This window comes from Lutra lutra, chromosome 18 (genome assembly GCF_902655055.1).
Source record: "Lutra lutra chromosome 18, mLutLut1.2, whole genome shotgun sequence".
In the NCBI taxonomy this organism is placed as follows: domain Eukaryota; kingdom Metazoa; phylum Chordata; class Mammalia; order Carnivora; family Mustelidae; genus Lutra; species Lutra lutra.
In genome coordinates this window covers 1,948,671-1,970,443 of record NC_062295.1, presented here as the reverse complement: position 1 = coordinate 1,970,443, position 21,773 = coordinate 1,948,671, and the positions used below count along the sequence as shown (strand labels likewise).

At 62.5% G+C, this 21,773-nt stretch overlaps 2 protein-coding genes across 5 annotated transcripts; both read right to left on the bottom strand.

Moving 5' to 3' along the window:
• Positions 1 to 527: 527 nt before the first annotated feature.
• TEDC2 (tubulin epsilon and delta complex 2) lies at positions 528 to 21,753 on the bottom strand. Of its 4 annotated transcripts, XR_007124328.1 has the most exons (11): positions 21,659 to 21,753; positions 21,470 to 21,568; positions 21,189 to 21,262; positions 20,694 to 21,096; positions 20,212 to 20,265; positions 19,514 to 19,607; positions 19,230 to 19,341; positions 19,040 to 19,141; positions 18,248 to 18,438; positions 17,652 to 17,999; positions 528 to 552 (listed from the first exon to the last, which is right to left on the bottom strand). XR_007124328.1 is itself a non-coding variant. In XM_047713065.1 (10 exons), the coding sequence occupies exons 1-10, from the start codon at positions 21,682 to 21,684 to the stop codon at positions 14,658 to 14,660; spliced, it is 1,359 nt and encodes a 452-aa protein (XP_047569021.1). In that variant the 5' UTR covers positions 21,685 to 21,753; the 3' UTR covers positions 14,639 to 14,657. The 4 variants fall into 4 exon arrangements, 3 of the variants coding, with proteins under 3 accessions (XP_047569021.1, XP_047569023.1, XP_047569022.1); XM_047713065.1 differs by lacking the exons at positions 528 to 552; positions 17,652 to 17,999 and adding an exon at positions 14,639 to 14,861; XM_047713066.1 differs by lacking the exon at positions 528 to 552 and having other exon boundaries at positions 17,441 to 17,999.
• Positions 9,011 to 11,718, bottom strand: NTN3 (netrin 3). Its single transcript, XM_047713061.1, has 6 exons — positions 10,518 to 11,718; positions 10,258 to 10,446; positions 10,018 to 10,167; positions 9,825 to 9,875; positions 9,621 to 9,695; positions 9,011 to 9,366 (listed from the first exon to the last, which is right to left on the bottom strand). The coding sequence occupies exons 1-6, from the start codon at positions 11,443 to 11,445 to the stop codon at positions 9,026 to 9,028; spliced, it is 1,734 nt and encodes a 577-aa protein (XP_047569017.1). The 5' UTR covers positions 11,446 to 11,718; the 3' UTR covers positions 9,011 to 9,025.
• Positions 21,754 to 21,773: the final 20 nt, after the last annotated feature.

The following is a 21,773-nucleotide window of genomic DNA, read 5'->3' as shown; positions in this document are numbered from 1 at the left end:
CGGAAGGGGCATGGATGGGCCTGGCCATAGGCCTGGAGCAGGGCACATTCCAAGGAAGGAGATGACCAGCCTCTCCCAGTACTCTGGAACCTTCTTCTCAAGTCTGAGTCAAATCAGACTTCCTCACGAGGCCCAGTCTTCCCACCCATCTGTGGGGACACTAGGAAAACACCCCATTCCCCTGGCAGGAATATGCTGGAGGCCATGGGGAAAAGCTGCAGGTGGTAGTGCGGGACCTGGGAGGCGAAGAGGGGGCGGGTACGCATCTCCCCATCTCAGCCCTGGGCTGGAAGAGGACGCCATTTGTGCAGACAGTGGTGGTGATGGTGTCACTGACTGGGGGGCCCACAGTCACTGATCCCCCACATTCTCTTACTGTGCTGGCCCGCTTTCACCCACCTCCCCCACTCCCACCACTCCTCTGGCTCTGGAACCTACGATCCATAGCACCACCTCCTCACCCTCTCTCTGAATGTGCCCTCACCCTTCTGGCCAGACTGCAGGGGCTCCCCTGGACCCAGCCCCCTCTATCTGGGCTCTCCCCCACCCCTGCTCCCCCTCTACGTGGGCTCTCTCCACACCCAGTCTCCCTCTGAGTTCTCCCCAGACCCTGTCCCCCCATCTCGGCTCTCCCCAGACCTCGCCCCCCTCTATCTGAACTCTCCCTGGACCTTGACCCCTCTACCCTGGCTCTCCCCAGACCCCATCCCCCTCTATCTGGCTCTCCCCAGACCCTGCCCCCTCTAGCTGAGCTCTTTCCCTGGACCCGCCCCTCTCTATCTGGGTTATCCCCAGACCCTGTCCCCCTTTATCTGACCTCTCCCCGGACTCTGCGACCCCATTTATGCTCTCCCCAGACCCAGTCCCCCTCTGTCTGAGCTCTCCCCAGACCCTGTCCCCCTCTATCTTGGCTCTCCCCAGACCTTGCCCCCCTCTGTCTGGGCTCTCCTCAGACCCTGCCCCCCAGGGTCCTGGTTTCCTGGCCCCCCAACTTAGCTCAAAACCATCACTGCAGAGCACGAGGGGGCAGAGCAGGCAGCCTTGGCTCGATACACCCCAGCTTTAGAAGCTTTACATCACTTTACATCACTTCATCCACATCCTGGTCAGCTCTGAAAGTGCCAGAGATGGGTGTCATGTGCACCCCACTCTCTCATGACCCATCCAAGGACTCTTCGTGATGCCCTTCCCTCTTCCCACCCCTCCTACCCAGCGGCCCCGCTTGGCTTCACCTCCTCGCCCTAGACCTGCCTGTCAAGCCCCTCCGGTCTTCCCCCCTGGGCCACCAGGCACACCCACAGGCGAAGCCGGCCCCACAGCACACTTCTCTGCACCTGCACACCAGCTGGACGGGAAAAATGAGGCTGCCCTGGTCCAAGCCCTCAGAGGCCCCTGGCCAGCAGGCTCTCTGAAGCCGCACCCCAGCTGATAGCTCCACATCCACCTGCGGCCTCAGTCCCGGCCTCATCCCGCTCTGCCCCTCAGTCTGCATGTCTCCTGGGCCCTGACTCTCCCCTCTCGGGCACCCCATCTGCCGTAGTATCCCCTAAGAACCCACGGGCTGCTCTGGCCCTGTGGCTCCTTCTTCCTTCCCTCCCAGTGAAGCTTGTGGACAGAGTGGGTGTGCCCACCTCGCAGGGACACCCTTGGGTCCTTATCGCCCTGAAGCATGCATGGGTGACCCCGCTGCTCTCAGCTCTCCTCTGCGGAGGCCTCCCGCTTCCCACCCTCCTGACCCCTCAGCTGCCGGGCCTCTCCTGCTCCCATCCGCCCACGAGTCTTAAATGTGGCTTTCACGGGGTCCACGCTCTGCTCAGCCTAAGATCCTCTTGTGAACTTGGGTCCTATACCTCCAACTGCTTTCTCGAGTGACGCTTACCACCCTACACTCCCCATGACCAACGCAGCTCTGGGCGGCACTGGAAACCCTTCCCTGGCCCCGCCCTCCCTTCAGGGTCTGGCCCTGGTGTGTGGAACAAGCCCTGTGGAGGCGGCAGCCAAGGAGGAGACACCAATCTCCTTCACCTGCCTTTCCTGGCCTCCCAGGCAGGGCCGAGGGTGCCCTTGCTGCACGTGATCCCTCCTCGGGCAAAAACGGCTTTAACTGTGGGCCCGCTGGTGTGAGGATGGGCTTAGGGGCCCAGCTCTTCCACTACATGATGATTTTTGAGTCCAGGGGCCTCCCGCCATAGCTGGTGTACCCGGGAAGGAGGAACCTAGAGAAAGCAACATGGAGACGCAGAAAAATCCCAAACCACTTTAGCCCAAGAGGAAAATTTAATTCTAAATAGTAACAACAGAAACGTTTGCCAACCTGTGCTCCACATGTAACCTTCCCAGCAGGTGTCTGCATATAACACTGGAGCACAGGCTGTGCTCTGCCTCGACCCTGAAGCAGAACACAGGGATTTTCCAAACATTAATGGCAACTGGCAACTCCACAGTGACTACCAGGCAGTCAGTTCTGGGAAGCTGGATAGTGGCCTTCGCTGGTGGCACACGATGGAGGGCGCGTGCCAGGGACAAGGGGTGTAACCATTAACGAGGCATTAATACAGCACAGCTGGCTGGCCTGTCTGCCTGTCTCCAGGCAGAAGTTCAAATGCAGGTCTTACCAATGACACCTAAGCCAAGGGCACAGGACCTGGAACAGGTCCCTGTTAGGCACTCCAAAGAGTCCCTTATGGCCCTCTGTTGGGTCAAACACCTTTGCCCCAGCCTGGCCTGGCCTGGTCTGCCCACAGGCAGGGGCTAAGGCTGGAATGAGGTTCTGCTAATGCAGGATCTGGATCTTCCCAGCAAAACAAGGTCTTCCCAAGAGCAGGTGTGAGCAAACACCCCCAGGGCACGGGAAACATCAGCCAGCTACACAGAATGAGAAGCAGGAGAAGAGGTCTCGCCCGTTGGCAGCATCAGAATTCCAACCAGTCTGAATTCCAAGCAAGGTGCCTGTCACAGGTGTGCCTCAGAAGGCTGGGCACAGAGCAGGTTCTGAGCAAGTATTTTTAGACCTGACAACAAAGCTGGGGCGAGAGGGAGTCTTGCAGTCATAATCATGTTAATAGGCATTCAAAACACTTCCTGGGCACCTGGTACCAAGTGCTAGATACAAAGACACAAGCTCTCCATGAGCCGCTGCCCCTGGGGACGTGGAGGGACGGACCACACCAACCCAGACGCAGGTGCGCAGAAGGAAAGCACAGGGTGTCAGGTGCCTCAGCTGGGTCCTGCGGGACAAGGAGACCCTGGCCCAGGAAGAAGTGACAGCCTGGGCCCAGGACAGGGTATCAGGGGGCACAGCCACTCGGCGCAGTGAGCCCTACAGTCTTTAAGAGGACAGGCCACTGACCACCACCCACAGCGCAGATGACTAAACGTCCTACAGTCCAGCCGCACCGGATCCCAGAAGCCAAAGGACCTGAGACCAAGGCCTGGCGTGCACTGGGCGGTAGGGAGGGACAGCCCCAAAGGGCAGGGAAGGCTGTCTGAGGCAGGAGGAATTAATGCGTACACTTGGGTCTTTCTAAGTTCGGCAGCTTTACCAAGATTGAAAAGCTAGAATGATCCTTGCTGGACAAGGAATTCCTGGAGAGAGAGAACCCCTGCAAAATGATACAAGGAAATGCTGCAGGGACAGAATGGGGAGGGAAGTGTTCAGTGGGATCAGGTAAGAACTACATTTAAAATACTACACAGTAAGGCTTTTATTGGTAACAGAATCGCCCAACAGTAAGCAACACCCCTCACTGTGTGTGGTACCCAACTAAAATTGTGTAACCATTAGGCAGACACAGTTTCAGATTATGGGAAACAGGCCAAGCCATATCTAGTATGTTCTCGATCACCTGTAAAAAGGGAGAGCAGCAAGGGAGGCTGGAGGGAGAAACCATGACCGCTCCCATGTGACCCCTGCCAGCAGGTCCTTGTGCAACACCCAGGGGAGACTGATAAGGTCCCACAGCCGGCTGGGGGGACATAACCGCCATGGGACAGAATGAGATCTTGTCTCCGGTGCCCTAAGTGAGGAGCATGTTCCTTCACAGACAAAGATAACTTCTAACAGCCCACTGTGCACTTACCTGAAGGCCAGACCAGCCCTGTGGGGCCCTGTGCCACCTGACGGCAGAGAGAGGCTCCTTTTGCAACATGGGCCTTTCCCCACCCTCGCCCCCTCAGCCCCCAGGTGTGGGAGAAGACAGAAGGGGCACCACACACTTGCTCGAGGGAGCATTGAGAGTCTTTCCCAAGTCCCGCTTGCCGCTCATGCTGGTGTACCACACAGAAACGGGGGTCCCGGAGGTACAGCAAGGGAGCCTCGAGAATTCTGTAACTTTGAATCAGTCTCTGGGTGTGAAAACACTTTTTTCAGAGATCTAACTAAGATTGCTCTGAGGGGACCAACCCCTGGTCTAGAGGGAAATGGGATCCTTTGAGATAAGTGACAATCTGGGTTTCCCAAAAGGCACATAAAGCCATGAGACAGGAAGGCCCCTGGCATCAATCATCTGATTTTGCACCTTGAGGATCTTACATTTCGCTGTTTACTCTAACCAACAAACTGGAGCCCTGTGACAAAGAAGAACCCCACGATCCTGCCCCCAGGCCCCAAGGCAAGGGCTTAGGAATCAGACTTCCATTCCCTTGCTCACCCTCTTCCCGTACAGACATAAAACTTCAGACCCCTCCAGGTTTCTCTCGCTTTACTCCACACACAGCCCTGGGAGGCCCACCCCAGTCCCTGCGGCTTCAGCACCACTGGAAGGAGTCCCGTGAATGCTCCGGAGCCCAGGACACTCTCCCTGGTTCTAGACTAATGTACACCCACCTCCCACCGGGAAGCCTTACTGACCTTCAGCTCGACATCTCCACACCGGAAGTTGTCACCTTCCCCCAAACCAGCTTCCTTCCAGCACCCTGTGTGTGTGGCACGGGGCCGCCAACGGCTGTCACCCACTCTTGGAGTGTTCCTTACGCCTCCCTTCTCCCTGGCCCTTCCCCTCCCTGCAGCTGCCTGTCCCACGGTCCCTCTCTCCTTTCTGTCCCCCGGCACCCTTCCTCTGCGCTGGGCCTACGTCTGGCTAGGGAGGCTTCTGTGGCCCCTTAACGGCTTCTGACTCAGTGCAGGCCTTCACCACCCAACACGGCTACCGCTGCCCGGTCCCCCACGGAGAGGACGATCATGTCAGCCACTCACAAGCCCGAGACCCCTTGGGGGCTTGCTTCCCACCGTTCTCGGGGTCAAGTTCAAACCTGAGCCTGGAACTCAAACCCTCTTTCCCAGTCTGCCACCAGCCTCACCTTCCCCGACCTCCGGGGTCTCCCGAGGCCCTTCCTTCAACTACAGGGTGTGAGATCATCAGGCCTTTCTCTCCGCACACGCATGGTCCCTTTGCCCAGAAGCCTCTTTCCCTCACACGGCCTCGCCACATCTATTCTTTTCTGAAAATTTAGCTCAAGTCCTTCCTAGGAATCCCTACGGAAGGGCAGCCAGAGGCTACTGCTCTCCCCCCTCTGCACAGCCAGAGGCTACTGCTCCCCCCCACCGGGCCCACACAGCGGCCCCCTCGTCCCCGTGCGGCCAGCTCCGGCACATGGTCTCCCGCATAGGGCCTCCTTGTACCAAGGACAGTAGGATCTCGATAAATTTGTGTTAGAAGCATAATGAAAAGCACCGAATAAAGAATTCAAGTGGATTCTTAATAAAATGCCTGAGGTGTTTTTTTTTTTCCCCCCTTTGATATTATCTCCATTTGGAAAGTGACACTTGCAACAGCCACTGAAACTGCGGCTTTGAGCTAAAAAGGACTTCTTTCTCCACGGACAGAGTTGTCATAACAGGAAAGGTATGCTTCAACGGGTAAAACATTGAACAGGGTAAACGTTGAGTGCTTTTTTATAACCTGCTTTGTTGTTCTTACGTACTTCAAACCAGAAACCATCTAAAAGCAAACACTTAAATATGTCTTCTGAGGTTGGCTCAGACCACAACTGGAATTAGGAGCAACACGGTGTACCCAAGGTCACTTGGCCTGCTGGACGGTCCTGGCAGGTGCGCTGGGGCCCACCTGCAGGTGAACCTGCAGACTCGGGGCGTGAATTTTATTGCTGTTATGAGAAGCCTGTCCAGGTGACGTCTCCGTTCCCCGAAGGTCACCCTTAACCCAGAAGGGAATTACTGCGCTAGCTTCGGGACCTCGGTTCATTTCAACAGCTGTTCAGAGATACCCGCCTGCTCCCTCCATGCCGGACACTAAGAATGGAGCAAAGATGAACGTGACGCGGCTCTCACCCTGTTCACAGGGAGAGACAAGCTTCCAAACAGACCACTCGCACCCGAGACGCGCTTCACGTAAAGACTTAATCTGAGGGCTGAGAAGATTAGTCGAGGACCAACCTTCAGAGCAAAAGAAGCACGTGAGGGGCTGCACCCCCGGCTGGGGCTAAGGGCAAAACCTTCGTGAGATTCCCTGAACTTTTCTTACTTGGGTTTGCTTCTCAAAGCCTGTACCCCTTGAAATGAATAGGACCTGCACGCTTGGCTCCAGGACAATTAGGCAAGCAGTTACAGGGGTCTGGTGCGAGTCCTCATCCTCAAGTGGAGGAAACAGCGACATCTGTGGAATAATGGGGTTTTGGAGCGGGCAGAGGGGGTGTTTTTTGTTTTTTGTAATTCGCCCTCTGACACCTGACCAAATATACATCGAAATAATGAAAACCAGCTTCGAGTGCCTCTATTGACCCGGGAAGGCAGACAGACTCCCGACTAGGAATAAGAAAATGGGCAAACACCAGAACGCCAGCATCACCACCATAGCCACAGAGCTACTGGCCACCAGGCCTGCGGCTCCCGTGCACGCTGCTATCGTAACAGTCTACCTGGGCCTCCCCATAGCCCAGGTGGCTCTTAGACAACCTTTGGCCTTTAATGTCAGCCCAGCCAGTGGCACTCCAGGAACCCCACAGCGTCTGTCCCTGTATGGAGTGAGGTCATCAATGAAAACCTGTAGCCAGGCCACCAGCACCCCTGCCCAAAGAAAACCCACACCGGGTGCAGCCTGTGCCCGACCTCCAGCTGTGCCTACTCAAGGCTCGGAAAGCACAGTACCAGGGGCCCTGCCGAAACGCTCCCTTCCGCCGGCAAGGCCTGGAGGACGGCTGCCGCCTGGCACAGCAGCCAGGCCAAGGGCTCCGAGGCTGGGCGGACAGGTACCTGGGCGGCAGGTGGGCGGCACGGCCTCGGGGGACAGGCAGAGGGCCCAGAGGAGAACAGTTGCAAGTCTTCAAGGGCAGAACGTTATCAGAGAATCTGCTGCAATTTCGAGTCCAGGAGAGGATTTCCTACCCCGCAGAACCGGAAAGTGCCCCGAGAAAAGAGTGACACAGGAACGGCTCTTTCCGACGCTTCGCCCTGGGCCGACCGCGGACCTCGGCTGGTGGGGGGAGGGGGGCGTAGGCCCTGCCCCCGCGGTGGGCGTCGGGCGGGGCTGAGATGGGCCCCTGCCCCGGGCCCCTCGCGCCCGGCGCTCGGTCCGCTGGGCCCAGCCCGGAGAGGGCGGGCAGGGCCAGGCGGATGGTCGCGGGCCCCGGGCGCACGGGGTCCGGACCCCTACCCGCGCCACTGCCGGCCCCAGCGCCCCGCCTCGGACGGAGGCCCCGCAGCCCTGCCCCACGTCCCCTCCCTCAGCACGCCCCCGCCGCGGTGACAGCCGGCGACCCGGCACAGCGCCGGGCCGTCACGCCCCCCGCCCGTCGAGCCGACCGCGCACCCACCTCCGCCCGCCGCGCCGCGCCGCTTCTCCTCAGCTGGCCGAGCGACTGAGCGCGGGCCCTTCTGCGCACGCGCGCACGCGGCCCCGCCCCCGCCGAGCAAGCGCCGCCGGCTGCCCACCCCGGGCGTCCGCGGGTCTCGGCCGCGGCGGGCTCTGGGCATGCGCGCTGGCGCCCTGCCTCCGGGCCGCGGGAGCCAGCGTTGGCCAGAATCGGGTCCCTGCGCTGAGGGGCGCAAGCCGAGTGGGCGGGGGATGCGGGGTCCCAACAAAGGCAAGGCTGGGGGCGTCCGAAGCCGAGAGGGCTGCCAGCCAGAGTCGCCGCCCCGCCGGGTCACGCGTGGACCGGGGAACGCTCGTCTGCGTGGACACGACGTCCGGTCCCGAGCAGGCGGAGAGGGTGCGCAGGGGGTCCTACGGGTGGGACCTGACCTGAGGAGCCCTGAGGCCGAGGCCGAGAGAGACAGCCGGACGGAGACAGCATAGGGACACAGCAGGCCAAGAAAGGGGCCGAACTCAGGCAGAGACGCAGCGGGGACAGGGACCCGGACGCCCAAGCGACAGAGGCAGGGCAGGCGGAGGTGACAGGCGGGCAGACGGGGACCGGAGGCGGTCGTCCTCGCTGGGGGAGGAGTCACAGCGCCCTCTGCGGGTCCCGGCAGGGGGCGGGGGAGCCAGTGCCCCCGAGCCCCACGGGGGTCCACGGGCGTCTGTGGAGATCAGAGTCCGTGAGGGTTGAAGCCCCCGCAGCCCTTGGGGGAGTTTTCAGACCTTAGGTGGGTCCTGGCATCACAAGGGGGTTCGTATCTGTTGGGAGAGGGTCACGGTGCCTTTTAGAAAGCTGAAAATGCGCTCTGAGGGGTCACTGCATCGCAGGTGGGAGAGTCTCAGCGGCCCTGAGGGTGTTCGCAGAGCCTCGAAGTGTAGTTCGGCCCCCCAGGGCGCTCCCAGCCTTCTGGGACGATCGCAGTGTCCCTTGGAGGGGGAAGATAATGCGAGGATGGGATGGCAGCTGCCCAAGGGAGCCTCGAAGCAGCTCTTTGGGGCCATCACATCCTTCTCTGTCGGGGCGGGGTGTCGCTGCGTCCGTCACAGCCCTCGCAGGCATGGGCGCGTGGCATCGAGGGAGTCGCTGGGCACGGTCGGGGGAGGGCCTAGATGGCGACGCGCGCGACGCCAGCAAAGATTCCTCTGCGGGCGGATGCACTGGATGAACGTGCGCCTCGATGTGGAGGCAACGCCCCGCCCGCGCTCTGGGCTCAGGCAGTCCCGCAGCGACCCCGCCTCTCACGCCGCTGAAGCCTCCGCAGGCGCCGCGTCCACGCATCGCGCCAAGGCAGCACGAGGCTCCCGCGGGTCGCGCTGAGCCCGGGCCCTCGGCCCCCGACCGCGGTCCCTGGCCCGCCGCCGAGCAGCAGGTAGCGGCGCCCCGGCAGCAGGCGCGGGCAGCCGCAGGCCGCGTCCCGCGCGGGCACCCACAGCGCGCTGCTCCCCCGCCTCGCGCGCTCCTCGCCGCTCCGGAACACTGCAAGCACGGCCACCGGGAAGCGCGTCCACGAGCCGTGCGCCTCGCCCTGCGCGCCCACCGCCACCTGCACCGCTGCGGGGAGGGGGAGAGGGGGCGGGGTCAAGTGGGGCGGAGCCGTGAGGGGGCGGGCGGTGCGGAGGAACACTGCGCGCCAGCGGTGTGGGGAGCGGGGGGCGCGAAAGGGACCGAACCGGGTGGGGGGCACTCATCGCTGGGGTGGGGGTGGGCATCGAGAGGCCACCGGGAGCTGACAGGGCGGGGGCAGCGATAGTGGGAGGCCCAGAGAGGGAAAAGAGCAAGGCGAGAGGGTGAGGGCAGGAGCCTACCGTAGTCCTTCCTGCAGAACTTCTTCAAGCTGATGCGGTAACTGCCCCGGGCTGGTTTGCAGTGCAAGTCGCAGTCTGGAGGGGGTGTGGAGGCTGGCACAGAATCCCCACCTCCCTACCCCACCCTTTCCTCCTCCCCTCCTTGAACCCATAGCCTTCCCCCACGCTCATGCCAATCTGGGACCTTGTTCTGGGTCCACTCACCCTGGGGCTCCACAGGGCTGCTCTCCTCAGTGGGTCCGGGGGCGGGGGTCTCTGCGAACAGGATGAAAGAAGGGCCTGCATTGAAGAGGGACCATGTGCGGGGAGGGCTCAGGGGACAAGCCGGTACCAGCAGGGAGCTGGCGTGGGTGGCCTTGGCTGAGGTGGCTGAAGGAAGGAGGGCAAGGTCACTCACTAACACAGGGGGCCACTGGTGAGCGGCTCTGCTGGAAGCCAGGGGCGCAGCGATTACAGGTGAGGCCGGTGACGCCGTCCTTGCAGGGACACTGGCCTGTGGTCTGGTTGCAGGTTTTGCCAGCGGCACCAACAGGGTGACAGTCACATGCTGAGGACAGAGACAGGATGGTTAGAAGGCCATGTGGGAATGCGGGAAACAAGAAGGCGAAGATGTGCAGGTAGCTGGTGGCAGGCTCACCCCTGCAAGCGCGGCGGTCACTCAGGGCACGCCCAGGGTCGCGATAGAAGCCCTCCCGGCAGTAGTGGCAGTGACGGCCTGCGGTATTGTGCCGGCAGTTGAGACAGACACCGCCGCTGTGACGGCCGGACAGTCGGTACAGCTCCATGTTGAAGCGGCAGCGGCGGGCATGGCCGTTGCAGGAGCAAGCTGCAGGAAGGGATGGGTCAGGGGCAGGCTGGCCTGGTCCAGGATCCCCAGGCCACCCTCCAAGGCCTCACCAAGGCAGGCGTGGGCTTCCCGGGCCGTGGCCCGCTGCCATGGCCTGTCGCAGTAGAAGGGCTTGCAGCGGCCGCAGTCAGGGCCCTCGGTGCCATGCTGACAGTCGCAGATCAGGTGGCCCTGGGTGTCCAGCAGGCACCTTGAGGCATGCCCATTGCACTTGCAGCGGCCGCCCACCTGGAGCTCAGTAGCTGAGTACGAGTAAGGGACCATGGCCACGGAGTCCCTGGTGTCCCCCAGCACGGCAGGCCTTGTGAGCACTAGTTGAATGTCTGTGGCAGTCACCCAGTCTTGGAGAACTGGGCTGCTGTCCAGATCCAGGCCTGGTGGGCTTCCGTCCTGCACGCTGAAAGCCAGAAGGCCACCGCCATCAGGCTGGACCTGGGGCTCAGGGAAGCACAGAGCTTCAGGCCCTGGGCCAGGTGGGCTGTCCGCAGAGGCAGGTAGGCGGCCGTAGTCCAGGCCACAGCGGGAGGAGAAGAAGCCCAGTGGGGCCCAGCTACGGCCATGGTCCTGTGACTTGAGCAGGGCCACCGAGGCCGGGGGCGCAGAGCAGAAGCGCAAGCTCACGAACACCAGCTCGAAAGCCTTGCCCAGAGGCACTGTGAGAGTCACATTGTGGGGCACCTGCGTGAGTGAATCCGAACGCCAGCACACAGGGCTTGTGGTGCTCCCCGCCGAGGTCAGGAGGGCAGCGGGGTGTGCCCGCCTCGGGTCCGAGGCATCACAGGCCCGCGTGGCCGGCCGCCCGCACGTGCTGGACGCCAGAACCTCGCGGCCCAAGGCGGCGTTCACCAGGCCGGGCACGCAGCCGCGGGGCGCACCCCCGTCGTCATGGCAGGGGTCGGCGGGCGCTGGCGGCCCCAGGCTCAGCACGGTGGAAAGCGTGCCCGCGGTCAGCAGCAGCCCCCAGGGCCAGCCGGGCATGGCCGGAGCCGCGGTGAATCAGCCAGCCCGCCGGGCCCCACGCCGCTGCCCTCGTGGGGAAAGAGCCCGGATCCGAGGCTCTGCCCGCTGGCCCGCAATGCCGCGCAATGCCGGGCGGCCCCAGCCGAGGCCAAGAGGTGGGAGCAGCCGCGGGCACGCCCCGGGCCAAGCGCAACAGCGGGGATGCTGGCGCGTCCTCCCGCTGGGCCTGGAGCGTTGACAGGAGTCGCCCCAGCTCCCGGCGCCTCCGCCCGCGGAGGCCCCACCCGTCGCCCGCCGCTGCACTCACCCACCGAGGGCCGGGTCGAGCAGGTCTCCCGGCCTCCCGGGAAGGGCCGAGGGCGGGCGGGGCCTCGGGCGCCCGGGCCGCCGCCTCCTCCCGGCTGTAGCGAGGGCGGGCAAGCTGTGCCAGGAGGGGGTGGGGGGCGCAGTAGGCGCAAGCCTGGGCCCAGCCGGGGGCGGGGCTGCTCGGGCCGGGGAAGGAGGGAGGGGAGGGGAGGGGGCCTCGTCGGCAGAGCCGGAATCAGAAGCAGATTCAGACACTGGCTGGGCCAGCGGGGGAGGGGGCTGGGAGGCCCGGGAACCGGGGGAGGGGCCGGGGAGCCAGGAATGCGCCGGCGGGAGGGGTCTGGAGGGGGCGGCTCAGCCACGCAGCCCGTGGGGGACCACCCAGCAGGGTTCCCGGCCTGCATCCAGGCCCTGACTGCTCCTGGGGCTGTGCCACGTGCTGGGCGGGGGTCTGGCCGCCTCCTCCCTCAGGCCCATCTGGCAGGCTGGGCCCTCCATCTGAAGGCTGGTGCCCTGATGCTCCCTTGGGTCTCTACAGGGAACACTCAGGGCTGTAGTAGCCAAGCAGGGCTGGTGGTTATGGGATGTCCCCAAGCAGTGGTCGGCTCCAGTAGAAGAAAACCCACAATTGGGTCCAGGTCTGATTTTGAAACCAAGCTGCTCCAATTTCTGGCTCTGTGGTTCAGGCTCCTTAACCTGAGATTTAGTTTTTTTCATCGGACTGTTACTCAACTTTACTGAGCCTTTGGTGGTGGGGGCGGGAGGGGGGGTTGACGAGCTGCAAAGGTATTGGATGCAGCCAGGGAGGGACTCCACAGCCTTGAGTCCTTCTTGCTTTATGTTCAGGAAGGATGTGTCCTTCCCGTCTGACTGGAGCTCGCCTAAGTAATGAAATTGGCATATGCCACCCAGATCAGGCCGAACTCGTGTCCCACAGCATCTCTGGGTCTCCATCTAGTTGCAACACCGAGATGGGGCCAGCCCCTAGAGCTGGCAGGGAGGAAGCAGAAGCTGGGGCAGGGGAGCCCACTAATTAACTGGATCCCGTGGGGTTCGGGTTCTTGGTCAGCAGTCGAGGACCCCTGTAGAGGTTTGGGAGTGGAGTTGGGCCCATGGGGAGGGCCTGGTCACATATCAGAACCTCTGAGCTTGGACCACATGCTGGCAGGTTTGAGTAGGGAAACTGAGGCAGGAACCCAGCCGGGCAGTCTGGGCCCCAGCTGGGGATGGGGCAGCTGCAGCGGAGAATGACCCAGTCAAGAGAGACCAGAACCACTCCAAATAGAGACCACTTCCCCAGAACCAGTAAGCCCCTGATGGAGGGGGCCCAGCGGGAAGAGTTGGCTGCATATGCAGAGGGGCCAGGGAACACGGGAACGTGTGTGACCTGGGAGAAAGTGTGAGACGTTTCAGTTCAGGCCAGGCCCAGCAGCTGATGGAGGTTGCCATGTGGATCCGTCTGGGCTGGAGGAGCTGCCTCTTCTACAAGAAGAAGGTAGAGAGAAGCAGTATCTTCTTGCTGTATAGGAGAGTAGGGACAGGGGGACCCTGGAGCCTCCCAAGGGAAACCAAAAGAGAAGAGGACGGAGCAGCCAGGAAGATAGGGTGATGGGACACCTGAAGTGACTAGAACTTCCTGGTCAGGCCCTCACAAATGCAGGGGTGGGGGGGTGCAGGGGCTGATGAGATCATGGGAGGCTTGGGAAGAATCCAGTCAGAGGGGCTGCTGGCTTCTCTCCCTTCGCTTTTGGCAGCAGCAGGGCTGCTGGGTCGGTGGGTCCCCTCTGCCCCAGGTGCCATGGCACCTAATCTCAACTTCGAGATAAAAAAAAAGTTCCCCTTACAACAGATAGCCGTGGACAAATGAGGGCGCTGACCCGGAGCCCAGTCTGCTCCAGCATGAGTCAAGTTCAAAAACGGCATTTTCCCAGCCACGCTCTTTGAGGTCTTTCTGATCAACAGCCTCAAACCCAGCCTGGGGAGAGTGAGCCCCTGGCAAGAGAGTACCGGCTGCAATAGATCCTTCCGGGACCGTTAGGAGCTAAGGGGTGACTAGCTGGCCGCAGTGGGGAGAGATGCCCAGGCCCAACACGAGGGTTCCACAGAGCCCGAAATGAGCCTCCAGGGACTCCCTGGCTGTCTGGAGTTCAAGACGCAGGAGGGAAGAAAGGAAATCGGGGGGCAGCCTCCCCTCCAACCCTGCGTCAGACTTGCAGGCTTTGTCTGCAGCCCAGCCTCCCCGGGAGTTGGGGCTAAGGTCTGCAGAACATCTGGTGGTTTCTGGTGTGGGTGGAAGGAGGCCCTCAGGGCTCAGCCTGCTGCGTGCACGAGTGTTCAGAGCATTGGTCGGTGTTAGCAAGCAGAAAGCTCTGGGCCCAGAGGGCTGTAGTACCACCACCTCCCCAGGGAGGAGGCTGCAGGCAGCCCCGCCTCTTCCCCCAGAATGGCCCCCTGAACGCATTCTCTTCTGGCCCCTAAGGATGGCCCTGGCAGATGGCCTGATGAGAGTGAGGGAGGGCCTTCTCTGCAGCCCCCAGTCTGGGCTCATTGCTGGACTCAGTCCTGTGGACTGTGCCACCTGTTCCCAGCCTCTGGGGCCTCTCACCCTTCTCCGCTGATCCTGGTCCATCCTGGCACCTTAGAGGAGACCCCACCCTCTCACCCCCCCTCCCCATGCACCTTGTCAGTCCACTCCCACCCCCAGTCAGAATGACAGCTGCTGGCTTTGGGGGCACACAGAGAACCTGTCCAGGGAGAAAAGGACCCAGGGGACCAGACAGTCCCAGGCCTCAGGCGCCTGGGGTCTTTCCTTGTCAGGCGAATTGACCCAACACTCCTGGCCCAGCCCAGGACATACTGTTCCGTCCAGACCTTTGCAAGCCACCACTTGTACACATTTCACACAAACATTTATTGAGCGTCTATTATGCCAAGAGGGGCTTCCAACCGAGCAGGGAAGACAGACGGCATGGGGAGGGGAGCACGGTCTGCTTCACCCCAGGAGGGTGGACCCGCCGAGTCCGCGGCCATCCCCCACCTTGCTCCCCAGGCAGGGCCCCCGTGCCACGCAGGCCCTCTCCGCGGTGGCGATCGACTCTGCGCGCCAAGCAGAACGCTGAAAAGCAACGCTGGGAGGAGTGGGGAGAGGCGAGTCCGAAGAGCAGAGGGAAATGGCTCGTAGCTCCCACCCCCTTGGCTTCCTAAGGGCTTAGGAAGGAACGGTCTGGGGAGGGGGCTTTCTCGTCCCGCTCGCTGTGCTCTGCGCGCCCCGGCGGGGCGAGGTCCGGAGAGAGGAGGCGTCCGGCTCCCGGTGACTTCGCTGGGGAGGGGGCCGCGCGCGCGCGCGCGGGCTCAGGACGTCCCCGGCTCCCGCCGCCCCGCGCGCCCGGCCCGCCGCTGCCGCCGGGCGCGCCAGCACAGGAAGGCGGCGGCCAGGAGCCCGAGGCCCGCGCCCAGCGTGGTCAGCGCCACGCCCTGCTCCAGGTCCAGGTGGGGTCCGCGCAGCGAGAAGGTGATGGCCGTGGCGGCGGCGCCGGCCAGCAGGGTCACGACGCCGAACGGCAGGACGCAGCGCGGCCAGGAGCCCCCCACACCGCCGGTGGCCAAAAGCAGCGCGCGCAGGGCCCCGGGGGGCTCCGGGGGCGCAGGGGGGGCGGGGGGCTCGGCAGGCGCCGCGGGCGGGGGCTCGGGCGCGCTCATGCCGCCGATGGGGGGCCGCGCTCAGGGTGGGTGTGGGCGCCCGCGCAGCCCCCACTCCCGTCCTCGACCGCCACGTCAGAGCGGATTGGCCCGGGATGCGGTGACGCCACCGGGACGCCGGGGAGAGGAGGTCGCCGCCGCCTCCCGGCTTGGCGCTGAATCAGGGTGGGCGGGCGCGAATGTCGAAGGGGGCGCTAACCCAGACCTCTGCCCTCCTTTTCCCTCATGCTCCGGGCGCCACCTGCCTGCCCAGGTGCGGACAGCGCTCCACAAGGCAACACGGAGGACGGGTCCTGACGGGAGGGTCATTGAATCAGCAACCTCTGGGTGCCCATCTGGGCCTGGCTAGGAACCAAGGTGGACAGCATCCCTGCCCTCAGGGGGCAAAGGTCCAGTAAACCAAGTGGACTGGTGGACTAAAATAATTATGGTGGAGACCACTGGCTATGGAAATGGGTTTTGGCCAGTAGCAGGGTGGTGGGATTCACCCCGGAAATGAAAGGTTCCTCAAGATCAGATCAACTGGGCATGGTCTCTGGAAGTAGCAACAAAGTGGCCTGGAGGGGGGTAGCTGTCCCCCAGGCTCCCCACCTCTGGATTCCCCCTTCCCTGTTCCTGCCCTGGTCAGTGGACAGAGCTGTTCCACTCCCTACAGGCCCCTTACTGCAACGAGGACTGTTTTTAGGTTTCCTGCTTTGGTCTGTCATCTGGTCCCCAGCAGCCCCCAAGACCTGGGATTCCATTACTCAAGGTTTCTGGCCTGTGGGACTGTGGGGGCAGCCCCAAGGCGGCTTCAGCATCACTCAACTCATGTCCCACACCTGTGACACCCTGCCTGGCGCTCAGAAGACCCGGCCTGCTCCAGGAGCTGCCTGGCTCGGGGCCTGGTTCTCCCCGGAGCAGAGGCTGGTGTGAATTCCCTGCTGCTCATTGCTAGCTACACAAAGGGCCAGTGCCCCAGCTCTGAGGATTGTGCTTGGTTGGCTCAGGTGCCTAGGCAAGACTTGTTTAAAGAACACTATGGCCTAACCCTACCACTGTGTAATTTGTCCTTGCCCCAGCCACAGGGGTAAGGGCCATTACTGCTGCGGGCCCCTCGGGAGCCTCCTGGGGTCATCTGAGACCGGCCGCACAGGCAGAGAGCAGGTATAGCCTGAAGGAAGAGCCGGGCCACCCCAGGTGGGGAGGTGGCAGGGTTCCTAAGCAAAGGGAGCTAACATCCCTGTACCTGCCCTCCAGAGCCTAAAAGGTGGTGTCGGGGGAGGCCTGCCCTGGGCTCTGTCACCGCGCTGGCGTTCTCAGCCCCACAGCGCTACCTCGGGGCTGGGTCCTCACAACAGGCTCCGGGAGTGAAAAGGCTGTGGAACCCATATTCCACGGACGGGGAGGGAGTGAGGAGCCTCCCATTGCCCAGATCCAGCTCCAGGGGCCGCAGGTGGTCACGTCTCTTTGATAACCTCTCTTGACAACTACCCCCAGTATGACACTAGGGACGACAATGGGAACTGAGACTCAGTTCCCTTAAGAATCTTGCTGAAACTCCCCCAGCAGAAATCAAGTCAAAGTGGAAACCCAAACCTATGACTGGTATAAACCCAGAGACCATTACCTTGAGCTCCGCGTTTTCTTGCCTTCCTTCAGCGGGAGAGGCAGGAGCCTCGGAGGAGGTGACAGTGCAGTCAGTGAGGGGGGCCCACGCAGGCCACAGCAACAGCCCAGGAGGAAGTGGTGAGCACGGGTGCTAGAAGGACCACTGTGGCCATGAGAGCCCACTCACTGAGTTGGGCCAGTGGCTTTTGCGTCTTTTAGTGAGCCCAGTCTAGGCAAGGGGGGAAGGGGCTTCTGGTGTGCTCGGGCCGAAGCTGGAGGGGAGTCCCCAGTGCTGCTCACCTTCAGTGTCCTCCTGCCCCCTCCCTGCAGCACGGAGGCCTACGTGTGTTCTCAATAAATACGCTGGATATGTTCGTGGTAAGCAAAAACACAAAGAAAAAAAAACAAACATGCCAAGTCCCGCCTTAAATCTAGATCCTTTCAAAAGGAGTTTTAATGTCATACAAGTGGCTGATATGTGTGAAAACAGGAGAGAACAGAAGTAGCTAAGAAAAAAGCCCGACAGACCTCTCGTCTCCGAGCCTGCTAAAGGCTACGGCAAGCAGAGGCCTGTCCGCTAGCTTTGGGGCCCCGGGCTGTTCGGTAGGAGCCGGGGGCTGTCCCCCCACACCGGGGACCCTGCTTTCCCAGGTGGGTACAGCCATCTCTGAGCCCCCCAGGCCACCACATCGAAAGTTCTCTCAATCCCCCTTGACCTAATAGGGGGGCGCTCTCCCAGTCGCGTGGGTCAGAGTAACCTCACCCTCCTGGCAGGGTCCAGTGGTCTGGGAAGTGGCGGGGTCGGGGGTGCGGCTGGCCACAGGAAGGGCTCAGTCGGCAGGTTCATCTCGAAGGACGGTGAGGAAGCGCTCCCCTCCCTCACAGAGCAGGCTATGCACAGCTCGGCAAAGCGCCAGCCAGGGCGTCCCCGGAGGCTCCCGCGCGCCCACCAGCGGGAGGAGGTCAGCCATCAGGACCTTGGGGGGTAACGCATGGCCATGATCTCAGCAGGGGACCGGTCCCGGGCAGCCAGTGGCGGGCTTACAGAAGACCCCCACAGTGGGGCAATTCCAGGGAGGGCTTCGGGCACCATGTGCCAGCCCCTTCATCCCAGAGCTCTGCGCCTAGGCCTGTGCACAGCCCAGAGGCTCCATCTTCTGGCTGGGCCCAAAGCCCCCCCACTCCCCTGGCACCCAGTCACCTAGTCCCCCCGCTCCAGAAGTACCTTCTGCAGGTGAATCTGCTGGTCCAGCATGGCCACCCGCAGCCCGAGGACCGACAGACTCTGCAGCTCCTCGGGGCTGGAGTAGAGAAGAAGCTGGGGGCTCCAGGTAGGGTCTGTTCTTCCCCCACAGGGCACTGAGGCTCTGCAGCATCTCCCCTCAGGCCACGGCCCCAGCTGTTGTCCTGCCATGGCTGTGAGGACAAGGGGATGTGGCCTCATGGGGGGGCAGCCAGGGACCTCCTTCCCACTTGCCTTTAAGGGGGTGTGAAGCCTCCCTTTGCCCTGGCTGGAGCACTTCCATCCAGCAACAACCATCTCTTGCAACACCAGGCAAGTCACCTGACTGTACGCCTGTGACTCTCACACGACACTTTCTCGGGAACTAGATAAACACGCAGACCGTTTACAATGACACAGCTGCGTCGGGAGAGGCAGCAGGGTGGGGGTGCAGTGCCGCCTAGTCCTGTGGGACAAGGCGGTGGGGTGACCCTATTTTTGCCCAGAGGCTCTTTTTTTTTTTTTTTTAAATTAAAGTCTTTTTTTTTTTTTTAAGATTTTATTTATTTATTTGAGAGAGAGACAGTGAGAGAGAGCACGAGCAAGGAGAAGGTCAGAGGGAGAAGCAGACTCCCGTGGAGCCGGGAGCCCGATGTGGGACTCGATCCTGGGACTCCAGGATCATGACCTGAGCCGAAGGCAGTCGTCCAACCAACTGAGCCACCCAGGCGCCCTGCCCAGAGGCTCTTGACCACGGACCAGACCCCAGCACGAGGGGAGGGCGGCGGGTCTCACCTGCACGGAGCTCCTGCAGTCTGTGGAGACACTGCCCCGCGATGGCCTGCAGCCCCTCCAGGGTGAGCAGGCAGTGGTACTCCTGCATCCGGTCAGCAGGGTCTACACAAAAATCAGAAAGGGCAGGTGGGGTCCGTGCCAGTCCCGAAGCCCTCCCAGCCCTGAGACACACACGGCAGGGCCCGCTCACCTGCGGAGAGCACTTCCTCCATTCGCTGTCTCATCAGCGAGCAGGCCTTCCGCAGGAGCCCGGCCTCTGCCTCTACCTCCGCAGCGGCGAGCCCAGAGCCGGGCCGGCCCGACTGGACATGGGTCAGGGATTCTCCTCCGCAGCCAGGTTCTCCCCCTTCCCCTCCCGCCAAGGACAGGACCCCAGAGCGGCTCTGGCCCTTGCTGGAGTTCCTCTTTAAACTCACCAGGCCGGAACCACCCGCAGCCCCCACCCTGGGGGTCCCACAAGCCCAGAAAGAATACAGTCGTCTTCATTTTCTGGAGGAACTGGGTTTTGGCCATGGAAGCAGCGTCCTTGGAGTCACTGGTCTGGGGAGAGCTGAGCTGGGCCCACAGGCTGGAACGCACACAGAGGCACCGGTCGTCCATCTAGCTGGGCCTCAGGAGGCAGGGAAAGGCCAGGGCAGGGCCCCCATGAGGGGTGTTTGGCTCTGCTGAATGCCAGGAGGGGCCTCCCCAGGCTTTGGGGGATGGAGAGGACGCTGTCCGTGAGAGGGGGACAGAGCCCACACACTCTGGGAAGTACTAAGAAGTCAATGGAGGAGAGGAGAGGAGCTGGCAACTCCCCTGGAAACTGGGACTAACTGGGACTACCTGAGACCACGGTAGAGAACTCTGGGTGCGGGCTCTGGAGCAGACACTGCGCGAACACGTGAAAGGCCCCGCCTTGTTGAACCCTTATCGCACCTTTACGGAGCTGACACTATCTCACCCACCTCCACAGGGAAGACAGCTGGGGACGCAAACTGTCTCAACCCCAAAGCCCGCTGAGTCTAAGTCCTAGCCAGGAAGACTCTCTTAACATGGAAAGTGTCCCCACCCAGCCAAAAAAGCAGAGTGGCCTGCCGGAAATGTCTTACCGATGTGGCCCTGGGCTGGTGGGACGCCTGGGCCTCCCTGGTCTCCCCCCCCCCCCCCACCCAGCTGAGACTCAACCTTACCGGGAGTTCTGGGAAGCCGCTTTCCTGTAGGCCATGGGTAGCTTCAGCAGGCTCCTGCCAGGGAAGCCAGTGCTCAGAGTAGCCTCACTCTGGGGGCTCCCCCCACCCCCAACAAGCAACAGGGCTTTCAGATTGGTTGTGGGAGCCAGCACAGTCCAGCTCTGCCCCGGTGGAGGGAAGAAAGGACACCAGGAGCAGAGCCCAGGCCCTCCACAGCCCATGTGGAGTCCTGGGGCTGGGTGGAATGGGTGGTTAAGAGGATGGGGCACTGGACAGCCAGGGAGAAGGGGACAGGCTCTAGCAATGGTCCATTCTGCAAGCTTTGGGGCACGGATCCCATGGGATGGCACCCTAGGGGCTCCCCTGGTCCACATCCACTTCAATACCCTGCCCTGTCACCCCCCATCCCAGATTCCTGCTGCTGGCCAGAGTCTGCGCAGGTACACACAACAGTTCCTCCCGGAAGGGTTTGGGCAACGTACCCCTTCTCCTTCAGTGTGAAAGCTTCTGGGGCCCGAGGAGCAGCCAATGGGGGTATCTGTTGGTCCCTGAGGCCTGGTCTGGGCTTGGTGGTTGAGGCTCCTCTCCCCATACGGGTGCGATCCCCCACTGATGGAAGCCTGCACTCAGGGAGGCCCCTGGCAGGCACTGTGGTCTGGTGGACGCCCCTGGGTGGTTTTGTCTCTGAGGCTTGACGGCCAGCTTGGCCTGAGGTCCGGGGTGGGGCAGAGGCTGTGGCGGCACGAGAAGGGGCAGCAGACTTCAGGCTAAGGGCCCCGTGTCTTTCTCCAGCCTTAGAGACGCCTTTTCTCACCCGCACAGCCTTCTCCAGTGCCTGGGTCAGAAGCTCCAGCTCCCTGAGGTCTTGAGGGCTGGGCGTGCCTGCTGCAAAAGAACTCTTGCAGTGGTCGCTCACCACGGCTTGTCAGAAAACAGAGCAGGGCAGCACCAAGGAAAGGCGGGCGGTGCAAGCTTACCTGGAGGCGGGGCCTCTTCATCAGTTTCTGGCTCGGGGGTTGGCTCCGCAGCCGCCGGCGTTTCGGCTGGTTCCCTGCCAAGACCAGTACAGTGGCGGCACGGCCAAGAAGCAGGGCCCAGACCCGACCGGCCCCAGGGAGCCCCCCAACCTCAGAGCCTGCAGGCAAAGGGGACCACAGCTGGCAACAAGCAAGTGGGCGCTGGGCCCGGCCTTCCCGCCCGGGGCCTCTGAGCGGGGTTCCGAGGGCGGCCCGGCCGGGTGCTCTCGGGGTCCGCGTACCAGGTCCGCAGCAGCCGGCGGGAGACGCGCAGGCTCCGCTCCAGCTGCCGCTGCCGCTCGGCGCAGGCGTCCAGGGCATCCTGCAGCTCGGCCACCAGCCTGGGAGGGGCGCACCGGCGGCTCAGCACCCTGGCTGGCCGCGCGCTGCGCCCCCTCCCGCCCCGCTCCCTCCCAGCGCGCGGGTCTCACCGGCGCGAGCACCCCGCGGGCAGCATGAAGGAGGCCGCGGATCCTCCGGATTTGCCGCCTCCGGGAAGTCAGGTCCTTTCCGGGCTAGGACACCGCCCCCTTCCGGCCTCGCGAC

Bases quoted from the DNA above. Each gene is read 5' to 3' on its own strand.
- NTN3 (XM_047713061.1), bottom strand. From the start codon at position 11,445: ATGCCCGGCTGGCCCTGGGGGCTGCTGCTGACCGCGGGCACGCTTTCC. The intron at 10,447-10,517 runs GTGAGGCCTTGG...CCCTTCCTGCAG, and splicing joins GGAAGCCCACGCCTGCCTTG to CTTGCTCCTGCAACGGCCAT. The intron at 9,696-9,824 runs GTGAGTGGACCC...CACCCCCTCCAG, and splicing joins CAGCCCTGTGGAGCCCCAGG to ACTGCGACTTGCACTGCAAA.
- TEDC2 (XM_047713065.1), bottom strand. From the start codon at position 21,684: ATGCTGCCCGCGGGGTGCTCGCGCCG. The intron at 21,097-21,188 runs GTAAGCTTGCAC...GTTCTTTTGCAG, and splicing joins TGAAGAGGCCCCGCCTCCAG to CAGGCACGCCCAGCCCTCAA. The intron at 18,439-19,039 runs GTGAGACCCGCC...TTGTCCTCACAG, and splicing joins ACTGCAGGAGCTCCGTGCAG to CCATGGCAGGACAACAGCTG.